This window comes from Perca fluviatilis, chromosome 16, assembly GCF_010015445.1.
Source record: "Perca fluviatilis chromosome 16, GENO_Pfluv_1.0, whole genome shotgun sequence".
Classification (NCBI taxonomy): domain Eukaryota; kingdom Metazoa; phylum Chordata; class Actinopteri; order Perciformes; family Percidae; genus Perca; species Perca fluviatilis.
The window spans coordinates 7,577,557-7,602,735 of record NC_053127.1 but is presented as its reverse complement, the minus strand read 5'-3'; the positions used below and the strand labels follow the sequence as shown (position 1 = coordinate 7,602,735).

Here is a 25,179-nt window from a genome sequence, read left to right as displayed (position 1 = left end):
TATTTGGCACCTTTAAAGAAAACTTTACTACCAATTTAATCCAGACGACATATAGTGAAGTTAATGGCTTTAATTATTATTTTTTTGGCTCCAGAGGGAGGAATCCAACATTTTATGGTATATAACGGTGAGCATAAAAACAGACAATTAGCTGTTCCCATTTTGGCTTTTGTTTTTAAATTCATAAAATATTGAAAGAAACCTTAGCAGCTGAAGATGGTTTTTTTTTTATTTCACAAAGAGAAAATGCATTTCAGACAAAGCTTTAAAAGAATGATAATAAATTTGTACATGAAAAATTATGTTTCTTCCACATGAATGACCCAGCAAACGTCATCCTGTGACTACAAGAAGGACCCGCACACCCAGACAATTTGTAGTAAAGACACTGAAAACAACGAAGCAGCATGTTACAAAATACAAACCAAGTACACTCGGTTCTCTGGAGAGCTTGTTGTACTCTACCTTTTTTTTGTTTTGTTTTGTCTCACTGTGAAAACTGGCCTTCGGGCTCTGACGTCACAAGCGCCGTGGCAGAGTCCAAGCGAAGGGTCGCCACATGTTCCTTTCTAACTGTTTGTCTCGTCTCAAGGACTGTGAGTATCTATCTGTGAACAGAGTCTTCGGAGAAAATCAAAGCAGATAAAAGAGGAGAGGTCCTGTTGGGCAACATACAGTTCCCGGGAGCTATGGCAACGGCAGACTGCTACAATAGGTTGGCTCCGGCACAGAGAGAGACGAGAGGAGGGGAGGGATGAAGAGAATGAGAGGAAGACACGAGAAGGGGAGGTAGAAATGAAAACGAAAGGTGGGGAAACGTGCCCGTTGCTCGTAACTGCTCCTTTTTCTCTGCTCGGCTGTTCAAAGGAACCTGGGACTCGATTAGCTTTAATGTGACATCAGGATGCGTCTGTAACTCGACAACGCTGGTGTCAAATGGTGTGTGATTTCCTCCTTTACTCACACACAGAGCTGAAAGTCCCAGCTGAGTAAGCCCACATGGCTGCATGGGGAACTCAAACTCCTGGCGTCTTTGCAGTGACTTGACACGCCAGATGGTTTAACACAGAACCAATCCGAGAAGCCGTCATTGGAAACTGTTTGGGAAAGGGCAGGCACTTTCCAAAGAAAAAACCTGGCAGGTAATCGGTCTATCACGTCCGCCATTGTTGTTTTGAACCAACAGTCGTGGCCGTCACACACACCTAAACCACGCCCGTAGCTGCCGGTATCTCCTCACCGGTCAGCTGTAGTTCAGACACAAACGCCATAGGTTGGAGCCTGACAGAGATGGATTTTCGTGATATGTGATCCCGCGATTCTCGCGCGATATTGCGAGAATTCAGCTGCCGTGCACGGTAACCTTGGCAGCACTTTAACCCTCTTTTAGCTCTTTGGGGAATTAAATCTCTACTACTGGCCATGTTAGTGCCGTAAACACGGAGCAGCAAAGGAGGCACACAGACAGGAAGTCTGTCTTTAGAGGTCCCCTGCTTAAAGGCTCTTTAGAGATGAGCCACATTAGTGGTTAGTTAAGACTCCTCCAGTAAGCACTAGACAGCGGTGCTACGACCCAGCAGGGGGAAGGCTGTTGGGAGGCCACAGCTGGGCTCGAGTTCCCTCAGTTCATGGACCCCCTGAAGACCTTGAAACCCTCCTTGGAACCCCTGTATCCCCCCTCGAAGTCCTTGTATGCCTCCGTGGAGTCCTTGTATGCCTCCTTGGACTCCATGTATGCTTCCTTGGAGTCCTTGTATGCCTCCGTGGAGTCCTTGTATGCCTCCTTGAAGTCCTTGTATGCTTCCTTGGAGCCCTTGTGTTCCACCTCTGAGCCCAAGTCCATCGTGGTGAATCCTGGGCTCTCGGCGGGGCATGGTAGCCATCGCAGTGGCAGCCTGGATAGGACGGGCCCCCGGCGGGCTGAGGTTGTTGTGGTTCAGGTCCATGTTGGACAGGAGATGACCCAGGGAGTCCCAGCGCTGGGACGACGGCAGGCGTATCAGGGAGGAGTAACCTCGCTCGGGGAACACAGACCTCACTGGAGGCTTGCTGGTCTCGGACGTGAACACTGGAGCAGGATCCTGGTGTTCCCTCAGAGGCGGGGGCGCAGGTGGTGCGGCTCGGAGTGGGGCAGGCTTCAGGTAGGTGCCCCCCCGCGGGTCGGCCAATACTTCACTGTAGGGCGGAGGAGGATCCTCCATCAGAACTGCCTCCTCATAGCAGGGCGGCTTCCCAAATATGTCTGTGTCTGAAAAAAAGAAGAGACTGGGATTAATCACAACATACACCAACATTTTAACGAGTCAGCCTTGCTGCCAACTTGTCCCAGAGGCCAGCAGTAAAAAATCCCCTTGGTCATTGACCAACATTATAAAGGGACACCTGTAAAACTAACAAGACATATCAAACTGTATACAAGGTATGGTATAGAGGTCAAATATTGATAAAACTAGAAAAGCTATTTTTATGTTTGTAGTGTGATCCCAATTTAAAGTCTGAGACAAGAGACAATAATAAGTATTGTGCAGTGGGCTGCATAATGCTGAAGCAAACCAGAAGGAACACTATAGACCCAGGGCCAGGTGTACGTACATTTTCGAATGTAGCGTTATCAGCGCCATGTCCAACCCGCAGAAAGCGCATGTTGTGATACTTACAGCTTATGTCGTATTCACCAAACCTGCAGTTCATCGGGTAATCGGCGCCTTTATCCGCCCACTATACCGTAAATTGCGCTGTAGCAAAGCGTTAAGTACTTGTGCTATGATACGGCTGAGTGCAGACTGCGATATTCCCACTGCTGATGCTAGGACTGTTTGAAATGATCCTGATGCCAATATTTGTAACGTAGCTAGGAGTTTAACAACTGCTGGAATGGAATGTGAACACTGAGTCGGAGATTCAATGTCATCTTTGATTTCCTCCGGTAACTGTAATATTGCATGGGTGCTTAATCTGTAACGCTTAATGATTTCGTGTTCACTCCACTGAACAAGTGTGATCCTTGTGGCAAAAATCCTTTCAGCTCGTCTCCTTGGCCTATGTCTTCGTCTTGCTCCGATTACTGCTGCCATTTCACCAGGAGGAATATTCGAGGAAACCCGCATATTGCAGCGGGTTTACACCTGCTTTTAATAGGCGGAGGCGCGGTGTCACGGGTGGTTTTTGTACATAACGCGGAATACATAATTAAGCGCACTTTACGCTCTTATCTCTTTATGGGGGAAACTCCCACTTTCCCCTTGACCCTCCCGTGAATGCATATGCATGACACGGAAAAGCGCAAATATGGGTTTATGTTTATGGGTAAAAAACTCCTGCGTCTAGTACATACAATTTAACGGCACTGAGCAAACGGGGATGAGGAACAACTGGATATACTGTCATCTCATTTACCTAAAATGCATTTTTGATGCTTTCAAATGTCAACACTTTGACTAACGATGGCTTGCAGACCTAATTTACCTGTTGGGCCACAGACTAAAGAAAATTACAGCACCTAAACTAGCGGTCAGGCCGGCCGGTGCTGTTCGCAACGCTAGATTTGGTTAATCAAAGAAGTTAGCAAAGCAAAATAGAAGTACAGCAGAAACATCAGGTCGGAGCACCATGTTTATATCTTTAAACGTTACAGTTATGGCTGGAAATGATAACAGACATTAACAAGTTTGGGCGCCTGGGTTGCTCACCTGGTAGAGCGCGCGCCCATATAAATTGGCTTAGTCCTTGACGCAGCGGGCGTGGGTTCAACTCTGACCTGTGGCCCTTTGCTGCATGTCATTCCCCCTGTCTCTCTCCCCTTTCTTAGTTGTCCTGTCAGAAATAAAGGCCTAAAATGCCCAAAAAATTATCTTAAAAAAAAAAAAAAAAATTAACAAGTTTGCCAATTTCGCATATCTCTGTAACAGCGAGTTTTCTACACGGAAGTGTTTTTTGTGATTGTGGTAGGTCTGTGCAATTAATCGAAATTTGAATCGCGATTACGATTTTGGCTCCTAACGATCACAAAAATGGAATAATCGAGAGTCTATTATTTTGCACACTACGTTTTGCAAGTAAACTCTTATGTCTTGTGTTCTGAATGGAAAAAAAAGCTTAAACGGCCAAAGTATTAAGAGATATTTCACAGTTTGAGGTGATTAGCCTACTGTTGATTTGTTCAACTGTTACACTGTTTTTTAAGTTGCATAATTGCAACGTTTGTAAAAATCAATGAGTTAGTTATCCTGTTAATCGTGATGTCAATATTGACAAAAATAATTGTGATTATGATTTTTTTTCCATAATCGAGCAGTTAGTAGGATGTAAACAACTTTTATTGTAATAAATTGACGCCATTTTGCAGTATGGTATCCACTTTTCATAATGATGAAGCCTGGAATTTAAATTTGTGTGTGTGAAACACACTTTGGTTGCATCCGAAATCTCATACTCTGCACCACATAATCAACATGTATACTATCGTTCAACATACTTTTGTGTAAATAAACAGTAGTGTGGATCTTTTTGGACAAACTAAGCTGTAATTTTCAACGTCACTTCCTGAGATCCTCCTTGCCGTTGAAGACGCGTAACCATGGTAACTCCAGCCGACCTATGCTCTAGCTGCAATACCAGATAATGCTGAAGTTACTAAAGAGGTGAATAACTAGACCATAAAAAATATGTAGAGATGTAAATTAGAGTGTTTTTGACGTTACAGAGCTCCTTGGTTTCTGTCAGTTTGTCTGTTATGATCGGGCAGAAAAAGTGTCTGTGCGATGATGGAACAAACTCCTCCGTGTTTAGAATGCTTAAGTTGTAAGCAGTAATGATGACAATAAAAAAACTAGATCAGAGAAAGTGGTATCTCTACCGGCGTTGAATGATTTGCATTAAAAAGCTAACAAAAATACGGACTCCAGTAAGGCATCAATGTAGGAAGAGAAAACGCCTGCTCTTAGAGTCAACACCAAGTTATGCAAAATGCGGAGTGTAAGCAGCTGCCTGTGGTCAGGGGCAGAAGGATGAGCTTTAGAGATGCCTTTCATTCCTTTGTTTGTTTTGGCCGTAACACCCAATCAGCAGAATCTGTAAACTTGTGGTAATGAATAATCAACGCACCCGCGTTTCATTTTGAAAAAAAACGTGTTGCTACATTTTGTCGGGGCTGACAAGGCCCGGGTCAACCAGTCCCGCCCTGTTTGTCTCAGATTTCTCGAACCACCTAGACATCACAATGACTATGTTTATGCACATAATCTTCTGGTTTTTGCCCTTATTCCGAAAGAGACGATATTCTGAGTAAGCTGTTTACATGGCTAATAAAAGTGAATGTTGAAATAATATTCCCGTTTTACGTGTAGCCGTGCAGTTTACAGGCGGTGGACATTTTGGACCGTGTGAACGCAGCGTCCCTCTTTCATTCCTTCAACCAGTTTCTTGAAAAGCTCGGCGTAGCGATGTGTGCGCATATCCAAACACCTGTTGATATCCAAGTCTTTGATAATGTTTAAAATTAGCTGTGTTTCTCCTTCTTATAGGGTCTCCAGTCTTGCAAACTGTTGGCTGGTTGGTTTGTGTACAGCAACCATAGCAAAGAGGCCATAAACTGTGGTTAAAACCCCCGATTGAGACACATATTCCAAATGCGCTGTATACATGTCCAAAGAATGCCTCTAAAACCAGAATAATACCGGAATATCCCACTTCTTAATCGGAAAATGCTAAATTTGGAAAAAGGCCTTATTCAGAATATCCAACCGGAATCTGCTGTTTACATGATCTGTATCAAATTCTGAATATTGTCATATTCGGAATAATAGTGGAATATTGCTGTGCATGTAAACATACTCAATGTGTCGAACAATACGAGCACAGCACAGTCAAATAAAAGCCTTGGCGAGATATTTTCTGCAGTACACAAGCAGTTCCTCACTTCTTCTCCACTAATTGGACCATTCACACAGTCACTGTGCTTTTAAGGAGCGCTGAGCCATGAATCATAGTCATAGTCTCAGTGGCTACAGCTGACATACAGTACGTAAAAGGCTGTTTTCTTTTATTCTATCGGTTACATTTCCCATCATGTGGTTGAAACAACAGAAAACAAAGCGCTATATTGTTCAACTTCAGGTGTAGTTTGGTTGTAAAGTTGTGTCGACGTGTCTTTTAGCTGACACTAATTTGTTTGACATTTTCTTCTGGATGACATTAAAGCCAAAAACTACTGAAAATGTGTACTTTACTGAAGAGAAATAGAAGCACAGGAAACAAGTTTACTCCTGCAACATTTCCAAAATACATCTGACCTGCCAGAGAGGCTGTGGGCATAATGTAAGACAGTTGGGTCTATATTTCAATGAATTGTCAGTATAAAGAAAAAAATATTTTGGGCCTTGGGCAGCAAACATCAGTCTGAAAGCATTTTTTTTTTTAAACAACTGACGGCAGTTTCTGTTTCCAGGCTGATGAATCTGCCCAGATCCTGATCAATATTTGTCAAAATGTTGCACAAGCTCTCTGCTTCTGCTTTTACAGTAACTTGACTTGTCGGTTTCTTGCAGAGGCTCTTTTGGAAAAAAGAAAAGGTTTTGCACTATCCATGCAAAAATCATATGTTTATTTAAACCATATAACCCCTTTTTTCAAAGTGACTGACATCTGAACTCAACAGTTTCTCTGCAATGATGTTGCAAGCTTGCAGTGTTCTTGCTTGTCTGCAAGTCGTGGTGGGAAATATTGTAAATGACTACAAGATATACATTATCCTGAGTTCCAGTGTCTCTGATGATTACTCCAACAAAAACCTGTTTACACCTACAACAGACATCACATTACGTTATACTTAATTTAGCTGACGCTTTTATCCAAAGAAACTTCCAATAAGTGCATTCAACCATAAAGGTATGAATTCAGAACAGCAAGAATCAATTACATTAGCTTCAAATAAGCCAAACTACAAAGAGCCACATGTAAGTTCTTGGGTCTTTGTAAATTATAGTGTGGTCTAGACCTATTTAGTCTTGCATTGCCAGACCTTCCTTCACAGCGCAGCTATTCTAGCTAGCTGTCTGGATTTACCCTGCAGAGATCTGAGGAGCAGTTAACCATAGTCCCCATAAATCCATAAAGTGTTCATATTATGGTCATTATCAGGTTCATAATTGTATGTAGAGGTTATATCAGAAAAGGTTAACATGGTTTAATTTTCAAAAAACATATTTTTGTTGTACTGCACATTGCTGCAGCTCCTCTTTTCACCCTGTGTGTTGAGCAGTAGCTAGGTAAGGACTACTAGCCAGTCAGAAGCAGAGTATGAGGGCGTGCCCTGACAGTACCTAGGTAAGGACTACTAGCCAGTCAGAAGCAGAGTATGAGGGCGTGCCCTGACAGTACCTAGGTAAGGACTACTAGCCAGTCAGAAGCAGAGTATGAGGGTGTGCCCTGACAGTACCTAGGTAAGGACTACTAGCCAGTCAGAAGCAGAGTATGAGGGCGTGCCACGCTAGCAGCTAGGCGAGCATTATAACGTGTGTTACAAAGTGACCAGGTTTGTCTCTGAAGTAAAGGCTGGACTACAGTAGAGCTGTTTGGAGCAGTTGGTGAACAGTGTTTTCTGTTGGAGATGGTAAGTCCCTTTGGGGGGGGGGGCTTTGGGCTTTTTCACTTTGTAAACCTATAACGTGCACAAAAAAGCCCAAAAGCATAATATGAGCACATTAAAATTACAACACAAAGAAAACGGAAGGTCATCCGGGCCGAAATGAGGGACATCTGGCGGAATTTCCGTTGGCACCGGAGCAATTCCAGAAGTGGAACGTCATCGATATAGACCAAGACCTATTCTGTCTGTAAAGTGTCCCGAGATAAATTATGTTATGATTTGACCCTATACATTTTTTTTTTTTTTAATTGAATTAAGTGCAACATGTAAGTGCAATTAGTTTTTTCATCATCATATCACAGTGGTGTAAATCAACAGCTGTTTGTTGAATTGTTGCCATGGAGCTGGATGTATTTATAGATGCAAATGTGTGCGTTCCATGTGTGTGAGTGTACCTGGCCAAAGTTGGACACTCCTGCATCATGCCTCACAAATACCTACGGGATCAGACTGTCATTGTTGTCCAGCTCTCTCTGCTCTAAACCATGCTACCAGCTGCCAGGGCAGCTTTAAATAAACATCAGCAGAAACACATGGGACTGATGTCTCCACCGGGAGGATCACAAGGGGTTTGCTTTGAAGAGACAGCTGGCTCTGTGAGGATAAAGTATACGTGACTGTGAAGCAGTGATCTGTGGCATCTGTATAAATGACGGTGATCGTATTTGTCAAGGTGAATTACAGGATTACACAGAAACGTGATTGTGTGAATAAACACTAGATACAAACATCCTTTCATTCATTTTAAGTGCCAACCACGCGGTTTTCTTTCTGTAAATCAGAATGTTATTTCATCAGGGTTTATGATCTCAAAAGTCTTTTCTCTCCTCATCTAATCTCCAGTTTTATCTCATTTTCATCAATTTGCTTCTCTTATCTCCGAATTACTCTTCTCTCATTTCATCTCATCCCTTTATTTTCTTTACATCTTTTTCTCCTTGATGTATCTTCTCTCTTGTCCTCTGATCTCGTCCCTCTCCATTTTCTCCCCTAATCTCTCTCCTCTTATCTCATCTGGCATCTACCCCTCTCTTCTCCTATCACATCTCTCTCCCCAATGCTCCTCTTTCCTCTCTCACTTCCTTCCTTATCTCTCTCCTTATATCTCATCCTTTACCTCTTCTTGAAGGGGGCATTTCATGCACATATACATTTGGGTATCTACCAACCCACAAACTGTGAAATAAGACAACCCACTCAGTTTTTTGTGGGCTGCCTAGATCAGAAAACATGGGATTCAACAAGCCATTCAGATAGATTTGTCTCCCCTTGCTATGAGACATGCAGGTTTATTAGAATATACCACCCCCAATCTGAGTCAGACATACATATAGCTATGAAAACTAATGCCTTGTAATTTCTATGTATTGCACGTATTTATTACTGTAAGCCCCACATTGACTCCCGCTGTATAAGACCGCAACGATCCGCAAAGGGAGAAGGTCGGGGTGGATGGATGGGTCCCAAAACACAATACTTTTAAGCCAGGAACAAGTGTTCGTGTACTGGGTGTACTACTTAAGTGGACTGGTGTTTTAACCCAAACAGCATCTTTTTTTCTAACCTTAACTAGTTTTAGTGCCTAAACTTAACTGTCATGTTACTGCAAGACAGTCACCTTTTTGTGGCTAAACTTAACAGTAACAACTGCTAAACTTAACTGAACTCTTGACCTGGTCGCCGTAATTTCAAAAGTTATCACACGAATTGTTGTGCGTAGGTTTACGTACAGAAACATATGAACCTGTTCATTGGAATGCGTTGTCTGAGTATCTACACCCACGTATCAAGAACATTGCAAAGGTGCGCCATATTTTTCTCGCAAGCCGAGGTGAGGCTTAAGGGATGGAGGGTTTCAGACAGAGGGTCAATACAGGTATATTCAGACAGATAGTAATCAAAGAATTGTGTTTTTATGTTCTAGTAGAAACCCAAAATACAAGTATGAACCTGAAAATTAGCATATATCTCCTTTAACTCTTAGTAGTAATGATTGCCAATTTTATTTATAAATGTTGTCAAAGAAAAGCCATGATTATCAAGTTCAAAACACTGTGGCTGCAGACGGCTGCAGAGGAGGAATCCTCACCCACTGCCGGTCTGAACTGAGCTGCTCCCAGTGTGAACATCCTGTGTGGGTCATGACTTTGGTACAAAAGCCTGTCAGAGCGAGACATGCTGGCTGTGTGGGATGACAGCTGAGTGATCCATGAAATCTGTTTCTGGAGCCAAACTCGTATTGCTGTTTTTACCATCTCAGATGTTTGAACGCATCTTTTATTTGCTGTAAGCATCCACCTCTCTCTTGCGTTTCTCTGTTTTTCACTCTGTATTGTGTTTCTTGTGTTTGCCCCTGTAAAGCACTTTGTGACTTACTCCATCTGTGAAAAGTACTTTGTTGACATATAGCTTTCCTATTTAAAAAACGGCAGGATGTCCCGTGTTGCGCTAGTGACGATTCTCTCTGACTAATCAGTGATCTGTAAAGTTTTAAGTAGTATCGGCTCAGATCACTTGGAAATTCGACTGAGGTGATACCAGAAAAAAGTAGCAGGTCTACTTGAGTAGAGCCTTGCCGTACCATGAAGTGGAAATGCGGCATTCAGCGGGATTTATGGTTCTGCGGAGGCTCCACGCAGAGCTTTGGCCGTTGCCTACGTAAGTGGCCTGAAGTTTATACTTGTGCGTTGGCGTCTGCTTCGATCTCTTTAAGAGAATAGCAGGGTGTGTGTGTGTGTGTGTGTGTGGTAGAGCAAGTGAGAGAGTGACGGTGATTATTTTTGGAGTGATTACTAACTCGAAGTAGAAGCATATAGTGAGAGAAACAAAGTGTCTCCCCTGTGCTTTTTGACCACGGTGGGAAAGCTGTAGCAGGAAAAGTCAACCTTCTACTTGATTTCATGTTATTTATGGAGAACCCGGAAATGAGTAGGGGGGGAAATGCAACATTACCAAGCCACAGCCAAGCTGACAAGCAATCAATCGCAGTCGTTGCCATCTGCGTTGCCACAACATTGTTAAATTTTTTGAGAGGTGCACGTCGGCTACGGCATAGGGTCTGGCATAGGGCCCGGAGTAGGGTCCGTATCTCCACGTACCTACGTACGTACCTTAACCGAGAAGCATAAATTGGCATTTAGAATACATTACTTTTAGCAAGTGTACCTAATAAAAAGGTTACAATATACGTGTTCATTAGTGAGCTTTGGTGGTTTGAGTGATCAGATTTCAAGCTGTCTCTAATGCTTCTTAGTTGCATTTACATTCAGCTTTTTTTGATATTGCATACTATAGCTATCCCAACAAGTGTAAATGGAGTTGAAGCCAAATGAGTGTGAAATGTGATGGGATCAGATGGCCGCCCACCAAGACCCTGGTTCTGCCTGAGGTTTCTGCCTGTTGAAAGGAAGTTTTTCTTCGCCACTGTTGCACCAAATGCTTGCTCTTGCAGGGAATTGTTGGGTCTTTGTAAATTATAGAGTGTGGTCTAGACCTACTCTATATGTAAAGTCTCCTGAGATAACTCCTGTTATGATTTGACACTATAAATAAAATTGAATTGAATCTCCATCTCCACATCCTCCTCTCGTACGACTAAAACAGCTCCCAGCTTCTCTCTCCGTCCTCTGCTGTGCTCAGCTTGTCGGCACCTGCTTCTCTTTCAGCTCTGCTGCTGCCTGGATACTAAACCTCTTCATCAGTCTGCTTTGTGACCGAGACTCCAGCAACCTTTTGTTTTACCCGTTACTGTCTGTCTGTGCTCATTAACCAACTTTGACAGCAGCTGATGCTATTTTACTCACTCCAGCTTTCCTTTAACTCTCCAATTATCCCTCTTCTTTCCTAGCACTCGACAAATTCATAAAGGTTTACGCTGTTCCTCCTCCATCATTGGTTTCTAATTGCTTACCTCTTCTCTTCTCCTAATTCTTCTTCGCTTTTTAATTCATCATTATTTTCGTCTGTGAATAATTCCATTAAAATCATTCTTCCTCTCCACATTTAAATGTTCGATACAACAGAATGAACATTAGTAAATTATCACACTATACATAAACTGGAGACTGCATTTTAACTTTTGTAAAGTTAGTTTTGATGAAACGTTGCAAATATTAAATCGGCAGTATGTTAACGCTTTAATGTCACTTTAAGCTTATAGTATTTTTATTGGGTCCTTCAGTGCAATACATTTTCAGTCTCCCATTATGTAAAATACGGGCACTTGGTCATGTGCCTTTGGCGTTTGTTATTCACACTAAAAGTCTCCTTTAGCGCAGGGACTCTTGGCGTCCTTTGGCATTTGTTATTCACGCTAAGTCTCCTTTAGCATCGGGACTCTTGACGTCACTTTTGACGCTCTGGATCGGACCTACTGACTGACATGTGGTCCAAGAGCGGGACAGTTAGGTTTAGGAAAAGATCGTGAGTGGGCGTTACAAAATGTATGTTTCTGTGACACGCGGGACAAGAACGGGACACGAACCCTGGTCTCCTGAGTGATAGTCCTGTGTTGTTTGACCCATCCACCACCCCAACCAACCTCCCTACGTGGCATTTTTTTGTCTTTCATACTACTCGCTACCGTTGTCTGTTTTAATGCTACGTCATCTTACAGCGCTGCAGTCGAGCTGCTGCTCCTCCAGGTGCGTTCCATACAGACGCTGAAGGGTGATTTTTATGTCGTATCTGACGCTGAGAGCCACTGCCGAAGCGTCTTTTACTTCACCCTTGGATGTTTGTTATCTTCTGGTTTCACCCACTCACTTGATGTAAATAGGACAATCTGTTCATATGAGGGCTTAACAGACATTGCACAGACTTTGTAATTGGGAGCTGGAAGGGTAAAGATAATTTAAAGCGCCCATATTATACTCATTTTCAGGTTCATAATTGTATTTTAAGGTTGTACCAGAATAGGTTTACATGGTTTAATTTTCAAAAAACACCATATTTTTGTTGTACTGCACAGCTCTCTCTCACTGCTGTAGATCCTCTTTTCACCTGGTTTCTGTTTTAGCTACAGAGTGAGACCTCTTTTCTTCTTCTTCTTCTGTACTATCTTTGACTGCACTCGCACATGCTCAGTAGCTCAGATGTAGATCATGTCAGCTAGCTAGCTCCATAGAAGTAAAAGACAGGCTGTTTCTCCAACTTCAGTCAGTTACAAGGCAGGATTAGCTGGGAGACTTCTAAATGAGGGCGCACATGTAAGTAGTTCTTTTGTAGATTATGGTGAACTTGTGTGTGTTGTAGCAGTGCTTTGCTATTGAGAACGAGGTACCATGCTAGTGTTAGCATTAGCGTTAGCATGCTAATGCTAACGCTACAAGCTAACGGTTGCGGTTAGCCAGCTCATTTCGGATTGTGACGTCACAGTCCGAGCCGATTTTGAACAGCTCACCAGGAGACTGAAGGCAGGACACATTCAGAAACCGTATCTCACTCAAAACAGCATGGGTGGATTTTTTTCAAAGTTTGTATGTGTGTGGAAGCACCAGAGACACAAAATAACACCCCAAATACCAGAAAAAGTGTTTTTTTCATAATATGGGCACTTTAACACTAGAACGGCCATTTTGACCGTTTTGAAATTTATGTGTAATAACTTTGCTGAATAAAAAAATACAATCCTGCTGCTGCCTGACTTTTCCTAAAATAGTCTGTATTTTAATTTAAAATTGTTTTTATATACATTACACAAAAGGCAAAGAAAATACAATCACTTTTACCTATTTCGGCCATACACGGTCATATTGACCGCTCGGATTTTCGCGGTATTGTTTGGAATCTTTCGCGCGGTTGAAGATGCATCTTGGTTGCTTAGTAACTACCATAGTCTGTGTCAGAGAAACGTAACTAGTGGTCTCGAGTAACAAGTGTGGGCTTCACCGATGGGCAGAAGGCAAAGCCAGAGTCTGTAACGCAGGCTACTACGGCGTGGATGGACTCCAGGCGATCGCTCTGTGAAAGGCGCGGTACACGTCGATGGCTGTTTACATGTTCATATAACTTTATACATCCTCGAACTGGCTGGAATCATTGCACACATCCTCTCCAAGGAGTGCACCAGCTGTAAAATTGTCCGGAGGACGTTCATGCAGCAACTGGCAGAGGAGCTGAGAGCAGAGTTTATGGAGGAAAAAAGGGCAGATGCACACGGTCCGAACAGCTCTGCGCACCGCAGCAGACGCCAAAACGGAGGCAGTGCCAGGTTAGGTTATAGCTAAATGTTCAAATAAGATACTTTTAATTGTTATTTGGCTGTTATGAGTTAAGTTGAATGAATTTCCACACCATATTTTTCGGGATATGAATGTATGAAATAATGACTGTTTACTATGCCATGATATGAATGATTAAAACACGTATTACTACTCAAATGTATAATTAAACTCGTTAAAATGTACATTTCGCTGTTATTACGTTTTTCTAAAGATATCCTAACACAATACATAATACAATATCGCAATTTGGTATTTATCATGAGAGATTATAGAGTTTGGAATCTGGCAGTCAAAATGACCGCTCACGTCAGTTCTAGTAGTTATGGAATTCTGGCACTTCTAGTGTTAATGTCCGGTCCAACTGATTCGGACATTTGCGTTCTCACATACAGCTAGGGTTGGGTACCAAAACCCTAAACGACGAGTATCTACCTGACCAAATAACGCATATTTCGTTGCCTCATTTTGATGCCACTTAAATGCCTGCGCTGCCCTCTGGTGCTCCGAAACGGACGTTACAGTAAACCGAAGCATCACTGCACGTGATACAAGTTAACGTTACACTTGCCTTTGCAGCAGGTAACGTTAGCCTACCGTTAGCTAGTAGCTGGCTTAAACACGGTTAAAATGCTGACAGCTGAAGTGTACCGTGTGGCTGTATTTTACTGGAAATGATTCCAACACCGAAACGTAGGCCTACAACAGTCTGCAGCCAAAGACACAGTGCGGCCTAGCTGCACTTTACGAGACACCATGGCCGGTGCCGCAGTCGCAGTTGTAGAAGAAACAACACAGACGAGATTTAATGGTGCATTTCTTTGCGCCGCGTGAGCTCATGATGCATTCAAGGGCAACTCAAGAAACTCAAGTTGTGGTTGTAAAATACCATTTTGCCATCTAGTGATTCTTGTTTTACAGCAATTGACTGGTAAAATAAGTTATTACACTTATTATAATAAATTATTTAAATTTGGCCATATGGCCTTAGCAATAAACAAGACAATCTTTAAATTTGACTACTGTCATTTTTTAAGTAAGAAAAGTATCGGTTCAAGCACTGTTTAGGTACCGGCACCATTTTAAAAGTATCGTTTTAGCACAAGTATCGGAAAAAACCCAAACCTACATGCAGCTCCTCCGGGTAATGTAGAGATAAGTTCACGTTTGCAGTGCATGTGTGAAAGGGGCCTAGATTATCTCTGTTTTCTCGTCTTTTTGTTTCTCTTTTAGTTTCGCCCGGCCGTGTTGTTGCTCCCTCTGTCACCGCTCGGCCTCCACAGTCACCACCCACGCCTCAGCGGCAGCTGTCACCATGACACCCTGCGGGGGAACGCTGCCTGGCAGGCAGGGAGGTAGAAGCTGGGAAGCCAAGTGTCTAAAACAAATCTGACAGTGAATAATAATAAAAATCCTGCTTCTCTGTCTGCATCTGAATTGCTCATATGGATGTTGTGAATGTATTTATTTCTTGTCTTCATGTCTTCAAGAGTTCAAATTATGTGTCTAATTAATGAAATATGCATTTACCTCGTTAAATAAAGAGCAAATAAGACGTGGCAGGTTTGATATTTGTCAGTAATTTTACACACAGCAGTAAAGAAGAGCTTAATGTTCTGCTCGAGAGAAAAGCTGCAGTGAGTAGTGTTAGTGTTGAGACTAGTGGATGCAGTATTTATACAGTGACTGCTAATTTTTAAATACAGCTTCCGAGAGATGAGGAAAGGAAAACACTCCGCTGTGTAGTGAAAACCGGTTGTTTCATACACTATTGGTGCTGTATATTTGAAGTCTAAGGCAGCTGGATTTGCCGGTGAGCAGCTCCGAACAATGAAATATTTTTAGGTCGGCCACATGTTGACCTGAGGGTCGTTGAAATGAAATGAAATCACGAGTTCCTGCTGCCTGCAGAGCTTGGAGAGACTCTCTGCTGCAGTTTGGTTGATAGTTAGACTTTACGTAGTTGTTAGTGTCAATAATTGTTTGACATTTTAATTTAAATAGTTAAATCTCCAATTCATTTCTTATTTGGTTACTATTACGACACAACATATATACAAGTTCTTAGCGTTTTGCTCAGTTACTGGAAAAGAACGAGTAGAAGCAACATGATTATCACAGTAGGTTGAGTTAAAGACTCAATTATTTAATTGAGTGTCAGGCTTTTTGTAGCCTACAACTTAATATTTGGGGAGAATATGATGCATAAATAACTTCCGCTACATCTAGTACATTCTGTTAGCATGCTCTGTGCTCTTGTGATCTGAAATACTCAGAAATGGGGTATATATGAAGGTCTGATCCAGTATATACTGAGGTCCCCTTTTAAAATCCTCCTCTTCCAATCCATCCACACCTATAATTTGCCCCAAATGCTTCCTTTACCTGCCCCAACCCTCCATCTTCCCTCTATTATATTATACTGTATGTACTGTATATAGTATAATGTAGAGGTGGGGAAAAATTTCCACAGAATAGATTTTTCTTTTTTTTCTTTTTTTTACCAAAGATTCACCTAAATATGTTACGGTACCGCCGACGGCGACTGCATCATATCCGTTTCCAGCAAAACAGACCGAAAGTAGAAAATGCTGAAAATATACAGCATGTTATGTAAATACATGTGGTGTGCATTCTTCTAAGAAAACAATTAGTTTTTAGAAATGTCTCATGATATATTGTCTCTAGAAGTTGTGACTGCTCCTAGGCCTCAACACTTATTTCAAGTCCATTTGGGTTGCTGGGATCTGGGGATTGGCCAGTAAGGACTGATGACTGACACCTGGATGAGTTGATTTCTCCCATGTCTATAAATAGGAGTGCCTGGGCAGTCAGTCGAGCTCCCTCTCTCCTTGAGGTTGCTTGGTTTGTTTGGACTTTGGTTGAGTTACTTTTGCTTTCTTACATCGCTACACCTTCACACATTCATACACCACACACATAACTGATAAACTGGTAGCACGTTTAAAGGTGCACTATGAGTTCCTGCGTGGATACTTCTGTTGACGTTCCAAGGAAATTTTAAACAAAACAGAGCTCCCTCCCCCCATGTTTCTGTAACTGTCATAACTAACTAATTAACTGTCACTAACCCCCACCCCCTCCCCCAACCATCTTGTCGGTGATTGGCTGGAGTGGTTTGTTGTATTTTGGTGTACAGGCTGTGCCTCTAGTGTTTGACATTTACAACCCCTGTGTTGTCTCCCGAGACCGGGCTTTTTCACGGTGTATTCAGGGGGCAGGCAGCTAGTGGGAGTCAGGGAGTGATGCCTACGATTTGAGACAAAAATGAAATCGCGCTGAAACCATGCAGGAACTCATAGTGCACCTTTTAAGTTTGTGTATTTTTTTTCTTTATTCGATAGGACAGCTTTAGACATAAAAGGGGAGAAAGAGGGGGAACGATCATGCAGCAAAGGGTCACTGCGTCGAGAACTAAGCCTCTGTATATGGGCGCACACTCTACCAGGTGAGCTACCCAAGCGCCCTAACTTTGTGTATTTAATTTAATTAAACAAACATGTGTTCTCCACATTTTGTCAACCCTTTGAGCCAGGTCGTGACATGGGGGCTCGTCCGGGTCGTGACAAAGTGTATTATTCAACTTTTGTTTTTGTTTAAGAAGGAAAAGAAAATCGCAATACTCAATAATATCGAATCGCAATAAATGAAAATCGCAATACAAATTGAATTGGCACCCATGTATCTTGAAAGAACTGGAACGAGCTTAATGAAAACTTGAAGTTGTCGCATTGTGGTATTTGTCGGTGTTGAGTCTACTGTGAATTGAATTTTTGTGTCTTTATAATCTCTATTGTATGTTTATTGTTATCGGGCCCCCTCCAAAAAGCTTTTTGTAGCTTATTTGCGATTCCCCATATCACACGGCCTACATATGATCATTGTACCTTCTGGAATTGTGTTTTAATGATAGGAAGATGACGGGCCCTATTTTAACGATCTGAAACAAAAGTATCAAATGTGAAACGCAAGTAGCTTTGTGGGCGGCTCTCGGGCGCTGTTGCTAGTATACCGGCGAGATAAATGATTCTTGCGCCCGACGCAAATCTAAAATGGGTTGGTCTGAAGTAGCTAGGTGTGGTTTGGGCGTAACGTGCAATAAACCAATCAGAGCGTCTCACATCTCACATTCCCTTTCAAGAGCAGGCGCGCTTGTTCCATGGCGGATTGCTATTATAATGGCGGATTTGCCTGGCGCACGCCAGCGGGAGGTGTCCAGGATGCGGCAAAGTAATAAATGCCCGTCTTGACCAGGTGGCGATGTTGCTGCAGCCTCTCGGGCGCATCTCCTCAAGTCTGGAGAGGATTGCTGCAGCCATGGAGCGTGGGCCTCCAAATGCACCACCTGCTCCTGTTGTGCCCCTTCCTCCTCCCCCCACTCCATCTCTGTCCACCCGCTCCATCAGGAGCGCATTGCCACTCCCGGACCAGATCCAGCTGTAGTGTCCAATCCCACCGTAGTTCAACATTACGTCTCCTTAAGTCCTCTAATATTTATCCATGATTCATGGAAATGTTGTGTAAATCACAACAAGCCACAAAGAATGCTGCGACCTTTTGAGGACTGTACTGTAAAATGCCTCCTGACCGATCCAAACACCTGAAGCGCATTTTCAGTAATATTTTCCTTGTTATTATGTATGGTTTGCAAAAATGGGAACTGCTGCGTCCGTGTAGATGAGAGAAGTGTATGCGCGTTGTGCACACGCTACATTATGGCCAAGCATGCGCCCCTAAAATAGCATCTGAATAACGCGCCACTGACTTTAGACTAGCGCCACTGACTTTAGACCAGGTTTTTCCTAGTCAATGGTGGAATTGTTTTCTGAAACTGCAAAATAGCACCAGGGAACGTTTGCGCCTGAACACGCCTCTTCTCTTCGCTGAACCGCCCCCAGGAGCGTGTGGTGTATGTAGTATCGATGGTGTAATGCTGTATGGAGAGGAATCCGCTGACGCTGTTTCTTGATTATAAAGGTTTATTTACATCAAAGAATTCAGCATCAATTTACAAGCTCTGAAGAGCTCGGAGAGGACCTCACCCTGATTCTCTGAAGTTGGTCCTCTGAGGTTCTTTGTGTAAAGGACGCATATATATACTTCATAAATTGGGGTGGGATCAATAATTGACCAATGGCTACAAGCCAACTGGCCTTTTTCCCAACAAAGACACCTCTATCTTGGGAGAGGGGTACCCCACAGATAATGTTTTCCAGATGTTTCCTGTGAGGTGTCCTCTAAAAGTGGGGTAAAGTTCATCTGAGTCCTCATGCCGAATCTTAAGTACAAGTCATAAATGTTCGGATAAAGCTTAAATACAAGTTATATAGAATGGTCAGATAAAAATACACTTCAAGCGCAAATACATTCCCTAATTTACCGACGTGCGTCTGTGGAGGGAAAAGTCTGCTCTGCGTCAGGTGCAAAATAGGAATGATACATGCGTCGGTGTAAAAAGTCAATTGCGCTGAGTGCAAGATAGGGCCCTATGTGTGAATAAAGACTGAATTATAAAAATCGAACAGGGACGAAAGCATATCATCCCAGCCTGGAAAAAACATTCAAATAATAATAAACAAACTAGGATTAAAAGTTACATTAAAAATGTCAAATAAAAAACCCAATAACAATATACGTTGACGTTACCTGGTATGCTGACCCAGTTTGCTTGCGGCATGGGATGAGGGACCTGCAGAGGAAGAGGCGGCGACAGGGTTTCGGGGGCGCAGAACTGTGGCGGCTCCCTAGGCAGCTGTAAAGGTGGTGGGGGGGGTGAAAGCGGCGGCGGCGGAGGAGGCGGCGGCGGGTATCCTGTGGGAGGACAGCCGAGTGGCTCCATCTCTACAGTGCGCAGACATTGCTCCCTCAGCCTCTCCTCGTGGTGGCGCTTCAGCCTGCGCTGCAGGAAGCTGCAGAAACAGCAGAGCATGACGATGACGGCCCAGACCAACCAGAAGCCGGCGAAACACGCCAGGAAGGTGTAGGTGCCCTGCGACATCACCATGGCGCTGACGGGACGGGATGAGAGTTCCCGTCCGTCCCCCCCCCCACCGAGGCAGGCAGAGGTGATTTAAGGTGTGCAGGGCGGGATGTCCGTGAAGTCCTCTTGTCCTCTGGATGCCGTGAAACTTGGCAGGCCTGTGGCTCGTCTCTCTGGGGTCAATAAGCCAAATTCTGGCACTTGAATCACATTCGGTGATAAAAAAAAAAAATGCTGATTAAAATGCTGACATTGTGATTCTGTGGGCTGTATTCCAAGGTGGCAACTGACAAAATAAAGTAATGTGATAGAAGGTGTTAACAGCAGTCAAAGAGAGCTGCGAGTTTGGCCGCTTTACTTGAATACTGATGCATTCAACTCCGGTAAAGTCACAACATCCTTCAAAAAAAAAATAAAATAAAAATAATCTGGTTCCAAAACTTCCAAAATAATAGCTGTGATCGGTGTCGTGTTTGTTTCAATGCTTCACAAAATGTAAACAGACATTAAAAAGACTTCTGCTTTCGTGATAAAGTTATCAAGAAAATGGAATCAAAGAACCTTATAGAATTGCCTGAAGAAGTAAAAAATTATGATAATTTAAATTTTAAAAACAGTTTACATAGATAGTTGTTGAGGAAACATTCATTATAATCTGCACCTCTTCTGGAATATAACTGTCACGTTCTGCATTTCCTCTTGGTTATGTTTATGAAGGACTAGCCGTTAGCATCAGTATATGTGGGTGGGTGAGTGTGTGTGGGAGAGAGAAAAGAGAGAGTGAAATGTATGTAGGGGATGGGGGGTGTTTGTTTGTTACATATTTTATTAATTTTTTTTTTTTTTTAAAGCACTGATCTGGAGTGGCACCTTGAATTTCGTTGTGTTAATACACTGTATTCATGCAATGACAAATAAAGCTTGATTTGATTTGATCTTCAATAAAACGTGAAATGGCATACATAAGCATTCTTATTAAATTAAATGTCATTAAAATTATTTCCTAAAGAGTGCACAAAGTACCTGAATGCCAAAAGTTAACGACGAGGTTAATTGAATTGGAAACAGCGGCAGCGACTCGTTAGCCTCATCAACACATGGTTTAAACATAAATTGACATAAATCACAGGATGTTCCACTTTAGAGGCGTGACAGCAGAAACTGGCATACAAAATGATTTTTGTCCAAATTATGTGCCTGAAAATGAGAAACGTACTGCACCACCAGCAAATTAATAATAATAAAAAATGTCAACAAGGAAATATTGTGCTTTAAAAAAATATATATATATGTATATATATTAGTAAATTTTAACTTCACTAAAAGCAGAGTCTCTATTTTTTTTTTTTTTACTGAATGGCCCAAAATCTGGAAATTGGATCAGAAAAATCCAAAAATATACATATTTCTTTCTGCTTGTAAATATTCTTTGTCCGTACAGATGTTTTAGAAACGAGCTCCTCTGCAGCGCTCCTCATTTAAATGAAAATGTGTGTGAATGCAGGATAAACACACACAGAGCCACACTGTTATTCCACAAGATTACAGATGCGCCTTCACGTGTGTTTCAACAGCAGCGAACATCGCTTTAAATTCTCCCAAAAAGCTCCACCAGACTCCTTTCAATAATCCACCTTCTCAGCGGCGGTGGCGGAAAACGTTTCCATATTTTCTGACAGAAAAAAAGTTGCGACGGCATCGTCATCTGATTTTTTTAAGGCAGAACCTCAAGTCCAAGATACAAGAGAGGAAAAAGAAGTTGAAGCTGGAAGAAACCAAGGCCTGTGGGCCGGACGAACTGAGGCGGCGTCCAATCAGGTGATGTGTGAATCCCTGTTGGACTTGTTTAGTCCACGTGAAGTCAAAAAGCTGGTCCCCTTCAGGGCTGCAGGGGGGACCGGATCTCGGGGGTCAGTCTACACCGCTGGGACGCCGAATTCTTCCGTCTCAGATCCCAGCGGGACTCCTCGGTGTCACGCTGCTCTACGAAGACACACAGGGAGGAGACGAGACCATCATCAGCCATTATCAGAGGACAAATTCAGACAATATTTTCAACACAGTGAGAACTCAGAGCAGTAAAAACAGCACAGAGGCCGTGTGCTTATAAATCTCAGCTGCTCAGGCAGGACTATTGGGGGGGGGTATCAGTTTCACACTTCAGAGAGCAGCTCAAAGAGAAAATATTCACAGGGATGTCGGGAAAAGAGACAGGGATACTGAAACAAAAACAAAAAAACAGGACACATTGCACATTATTCCTTATTTATGTTCAAACTAATGAACTACTTGAGTTATTTCTTCCACGCTGCGCTGCCCACAAGACACTCTATAACATTTGTAACCAGGTTTAAAAGTACTACACATTGTCATGAATATGATGGTAATCTAAAGGTTTTTGATCACATATGTGACTTAGTTAAAAAAATAAAATAAACACTAGGTATTGTTATAAATATGAATAAAAAGTTATTTCATGAAAGGGTTCAAAAGTACAGTGCGATTTTTGGTTATTTCCTTTACAAGAGGTTTTCAAGCTGAGGTGCTAAATTAGTACATGTGTTAAATAAGGGATAGTTATATCTCATTGCCATATGCTAATTCCTTAAAAGCCATTACAGTGCATTTATTTAATAGTGGTTACAGATCATTTAAGGTGGCTAAGGGAACTCAAGACATTTAAAAGTGTAAATAAGTACAAGAGAAACAGTACAACATTACTTTAGGTATTCTTTATTGTAAATTATGTTAACTGATTTAACGAACTCAGGGCCCTCCTGACTAAACTGGGGATAGGTGGGCTACTCATTTAAATTGTTAAAGGGTAACTACCGTTTTTTTTCAACCTGCATTCTATTTTCCTAGCTTTTTGTTTCTAAGTGACTGCTGGGAACAGTAATCTTTCCCGGCAGCAGTGAAACAAGCTCCAATGTTTAATAGGGTAATTGTCCAGCTTGTATTTACCTTCACAAAAGTGCTCCTTTTGCCGCTGACAGGCTCAGATTAATATTCTAAGTGTCTGACAACATTATAGAAAGGATTTCTACAGAGATAGACCTTTAAAACCTCTTTGAGACCTTTCTGTTTAACCAGAAACAGCTCTGAAGTGAAGAACCAACCAGACTCAATACTTAGTATTGTACTATATAAGTACAAGTATATAGAGTATAGAGTAACTATAGAGTATAGAGCCAACATATTTTCACATGGGAATCAGTAAACTATGTGTTTATTTCAACCAAAACTAGAGTTGTAATGGTTGGAAAAGTGGAAAGACGACCCAAAACGGCTTTCATAGTTTTATTTTGGTGTATTTTACGATGCAAAAATGACTATTTATTTACATGGAGTCTGGTGGGTTTAGCGAACATAATTTCGCGGATGTTTTTATGTTTAAAAAAAGGATCTTACTCTTTAACAGAAAGGGCGACCTCCTTAGAAATCCTTTCCATAATGTTGTCAGACACTTAGAATATTAATCTGAGCCTGTCAGTAGAAAACCGAGCACTTTTGTGAAGGTAAATACAAGCTGGACAAATTGCCCTGTTAACTTACATTGTAGCTTGTTTCCCCGCTGCCGACTGCAGTGATCTCGCTTAATACTGGACCAATGTCAAAGATTGTTGTTCCCATCAGTCACTTAGACACAAAAACATAGGAAAATAGGGTCCAGGTTGAAAAAAACTGATCTGAAAACGGTCAAATAGGTTGAAAAAAGCATCCACATAAATGTTCTTTGTATAATGTTTTGCTTTAACAATGGAATACAGTAAATAGTTTATAGAATAGAACAGACCTTCCTCCACAGCGCTGCGAAGGAGGGTCTGGCTAGTCCACACAGCATTCTGGGATGGCAAAAAAGTGTGCTGTGATTTATTGGCATTTCTCTACACCAATCCCAAGTGCCTCTGCAAAATAGTCTCAGGAAGGAACTTGTTTTGGTGGAACATGTGTACGTTCAAAAGTAGTTTTAGTCGTGCAACAGAAGACTCAGATTGGACAGATAGTCTAGCTAGCTGTCTGGATTTACCCTGCAGAGATCTGAGGACCAGTTAACCATAGTCCTCACAAATCCACCAGAGTTTAAAATGCCAACACATAGAAAGCGGAAAGTGTGGAACATCCCGCAGAATTTCCGGCGGCACCTGAACAATCCCGGCAGTGGAACGTCGGCGATACAGACTATACATCAAACTGTGTGAATTTTCTCTTTTATTACTCAAAGGCTGAATATCTACGAGAACTGTGTTGAGACAATTGGACACTTGTACTGCATTACAGTTACATTTATAGCACGAGCGGAGTCGCAGTGTTTTTGTCAATTTCATCTTCCTCCTCCGCATCACCTTTACACACACGTGTCTCTCGTGTCTATTGTAATTTGAAATTGTTAGGCAGAAGCGATTCAGAGGCAGAGGGCCGTCGTGAGGTCGCCCGGCCGCTGATATTTCAATCTGCGAGCGCTGATGTGGAACAGAGCTTTTGTCTACTCCCCACGCTTCCTGCCTGTGCGCTCCATCATCACAGAGGAGCACTCTGTGATATATACTCAGACCTCCACCTCCACACATGTACAGTACTCACACTATTTATATCCTTCTTTTGTCGTTTTATCTTCCTCTCATAAGTGATGTCGCTCTGATTTAAAGGTACTGAATGATTTAGATCTGAACTGAAGGGCAACAATAAAATATAAAAGCGTTAATTGTGGAGGACGTTTGCCATGATTAACCATTCAAAGCAGCATAATACAACCCCATTTTATCCATGGAGACTGCTACAACTTTAAGGCCCAACAAGTCCTTAACAATATCAAACAAAAAAAGGATTCAAAGTGCTTAAACAGTAGATGTAGGCAATGGTAAAAGTTTATCATTAGGAAAAGATCCTCACATTTAACCCTTTGAACTCTGCAACAGAAATGCTCCACCGGTGCCACAGTTGCATTGGTATTTTGGCTTCTTGTGATGCCATTTCTTGGGAGTATCTTCAAATGCTTCAGTGCAACCTATACGCTAAAAGGTTATGTAAGTCAATAAACAATCACAATTAATAAAAGTATTGAAAGAAAAAATTGTCATAAATTTAAAAGCAATTAAAAAATTGGACACGTTTTCATTAAATTTCACTAAATAAACACACAAAACCTATTGATCCCAAAATATTTCTAAATGTAGAAACATGGACAAAATATTTCTCAACACTCCAGAAGTTTTTTGAACTCTGTCTATTTTTTTTGTTTTTGAGATATCCTCATTTTTATGAGCAGACTTGTAATGGCGTTTGGAAACTTTCATCTGCAGTAGAAATGG

General features: G+C 42.1%; 1 protein-coding gene across 1 annotated transcript; it reads right to left on the bottom strand.

The window, feature by feature from the left end:
- Nucleotides 1-211: 211 nt before the first annotated feature.
- LOC120575631 (proline-rich protein 7) lies at nt 212-21,128 on the bottom strand. The gene is made up of 2 exons (XM_039826450.1): nt 19,534-21,128; nt 212-2,248 (listed from the first exon to the last, which is right to left on the bottom strand). Exons 1-2 carry the CDS (start codon nt 19,889-19,891, stop codon nt 1,554-1,556), a joined length of 1,053 nt encoding a protein of 350 aa, XP_039682384.1. The 5' UTR covers nt 19,892-21,128; the 3' UTR covers nt 212-1,553.
- Nucleotides 21,129-25,179: the final 4,051 nt, after the last annotated feature.

Excerpts from the sequence above, each read along its gene's own strand:
- LOC120575631 (XM_039826450.1), bottom strand. The coding sequence starts at position 19,891 with ATGGTGATGTCGCAGGGCACCTACACCTTCCTGGCGTGTTTCGCCGGC. Across the intron at positions 2,249-19,533 it reads AAACTGGGTCAGCATACCAG|ACACAGACATATTTGGGAAG; the intron begins GTAACGTCAACG and ends TCTTTTTTTCAG.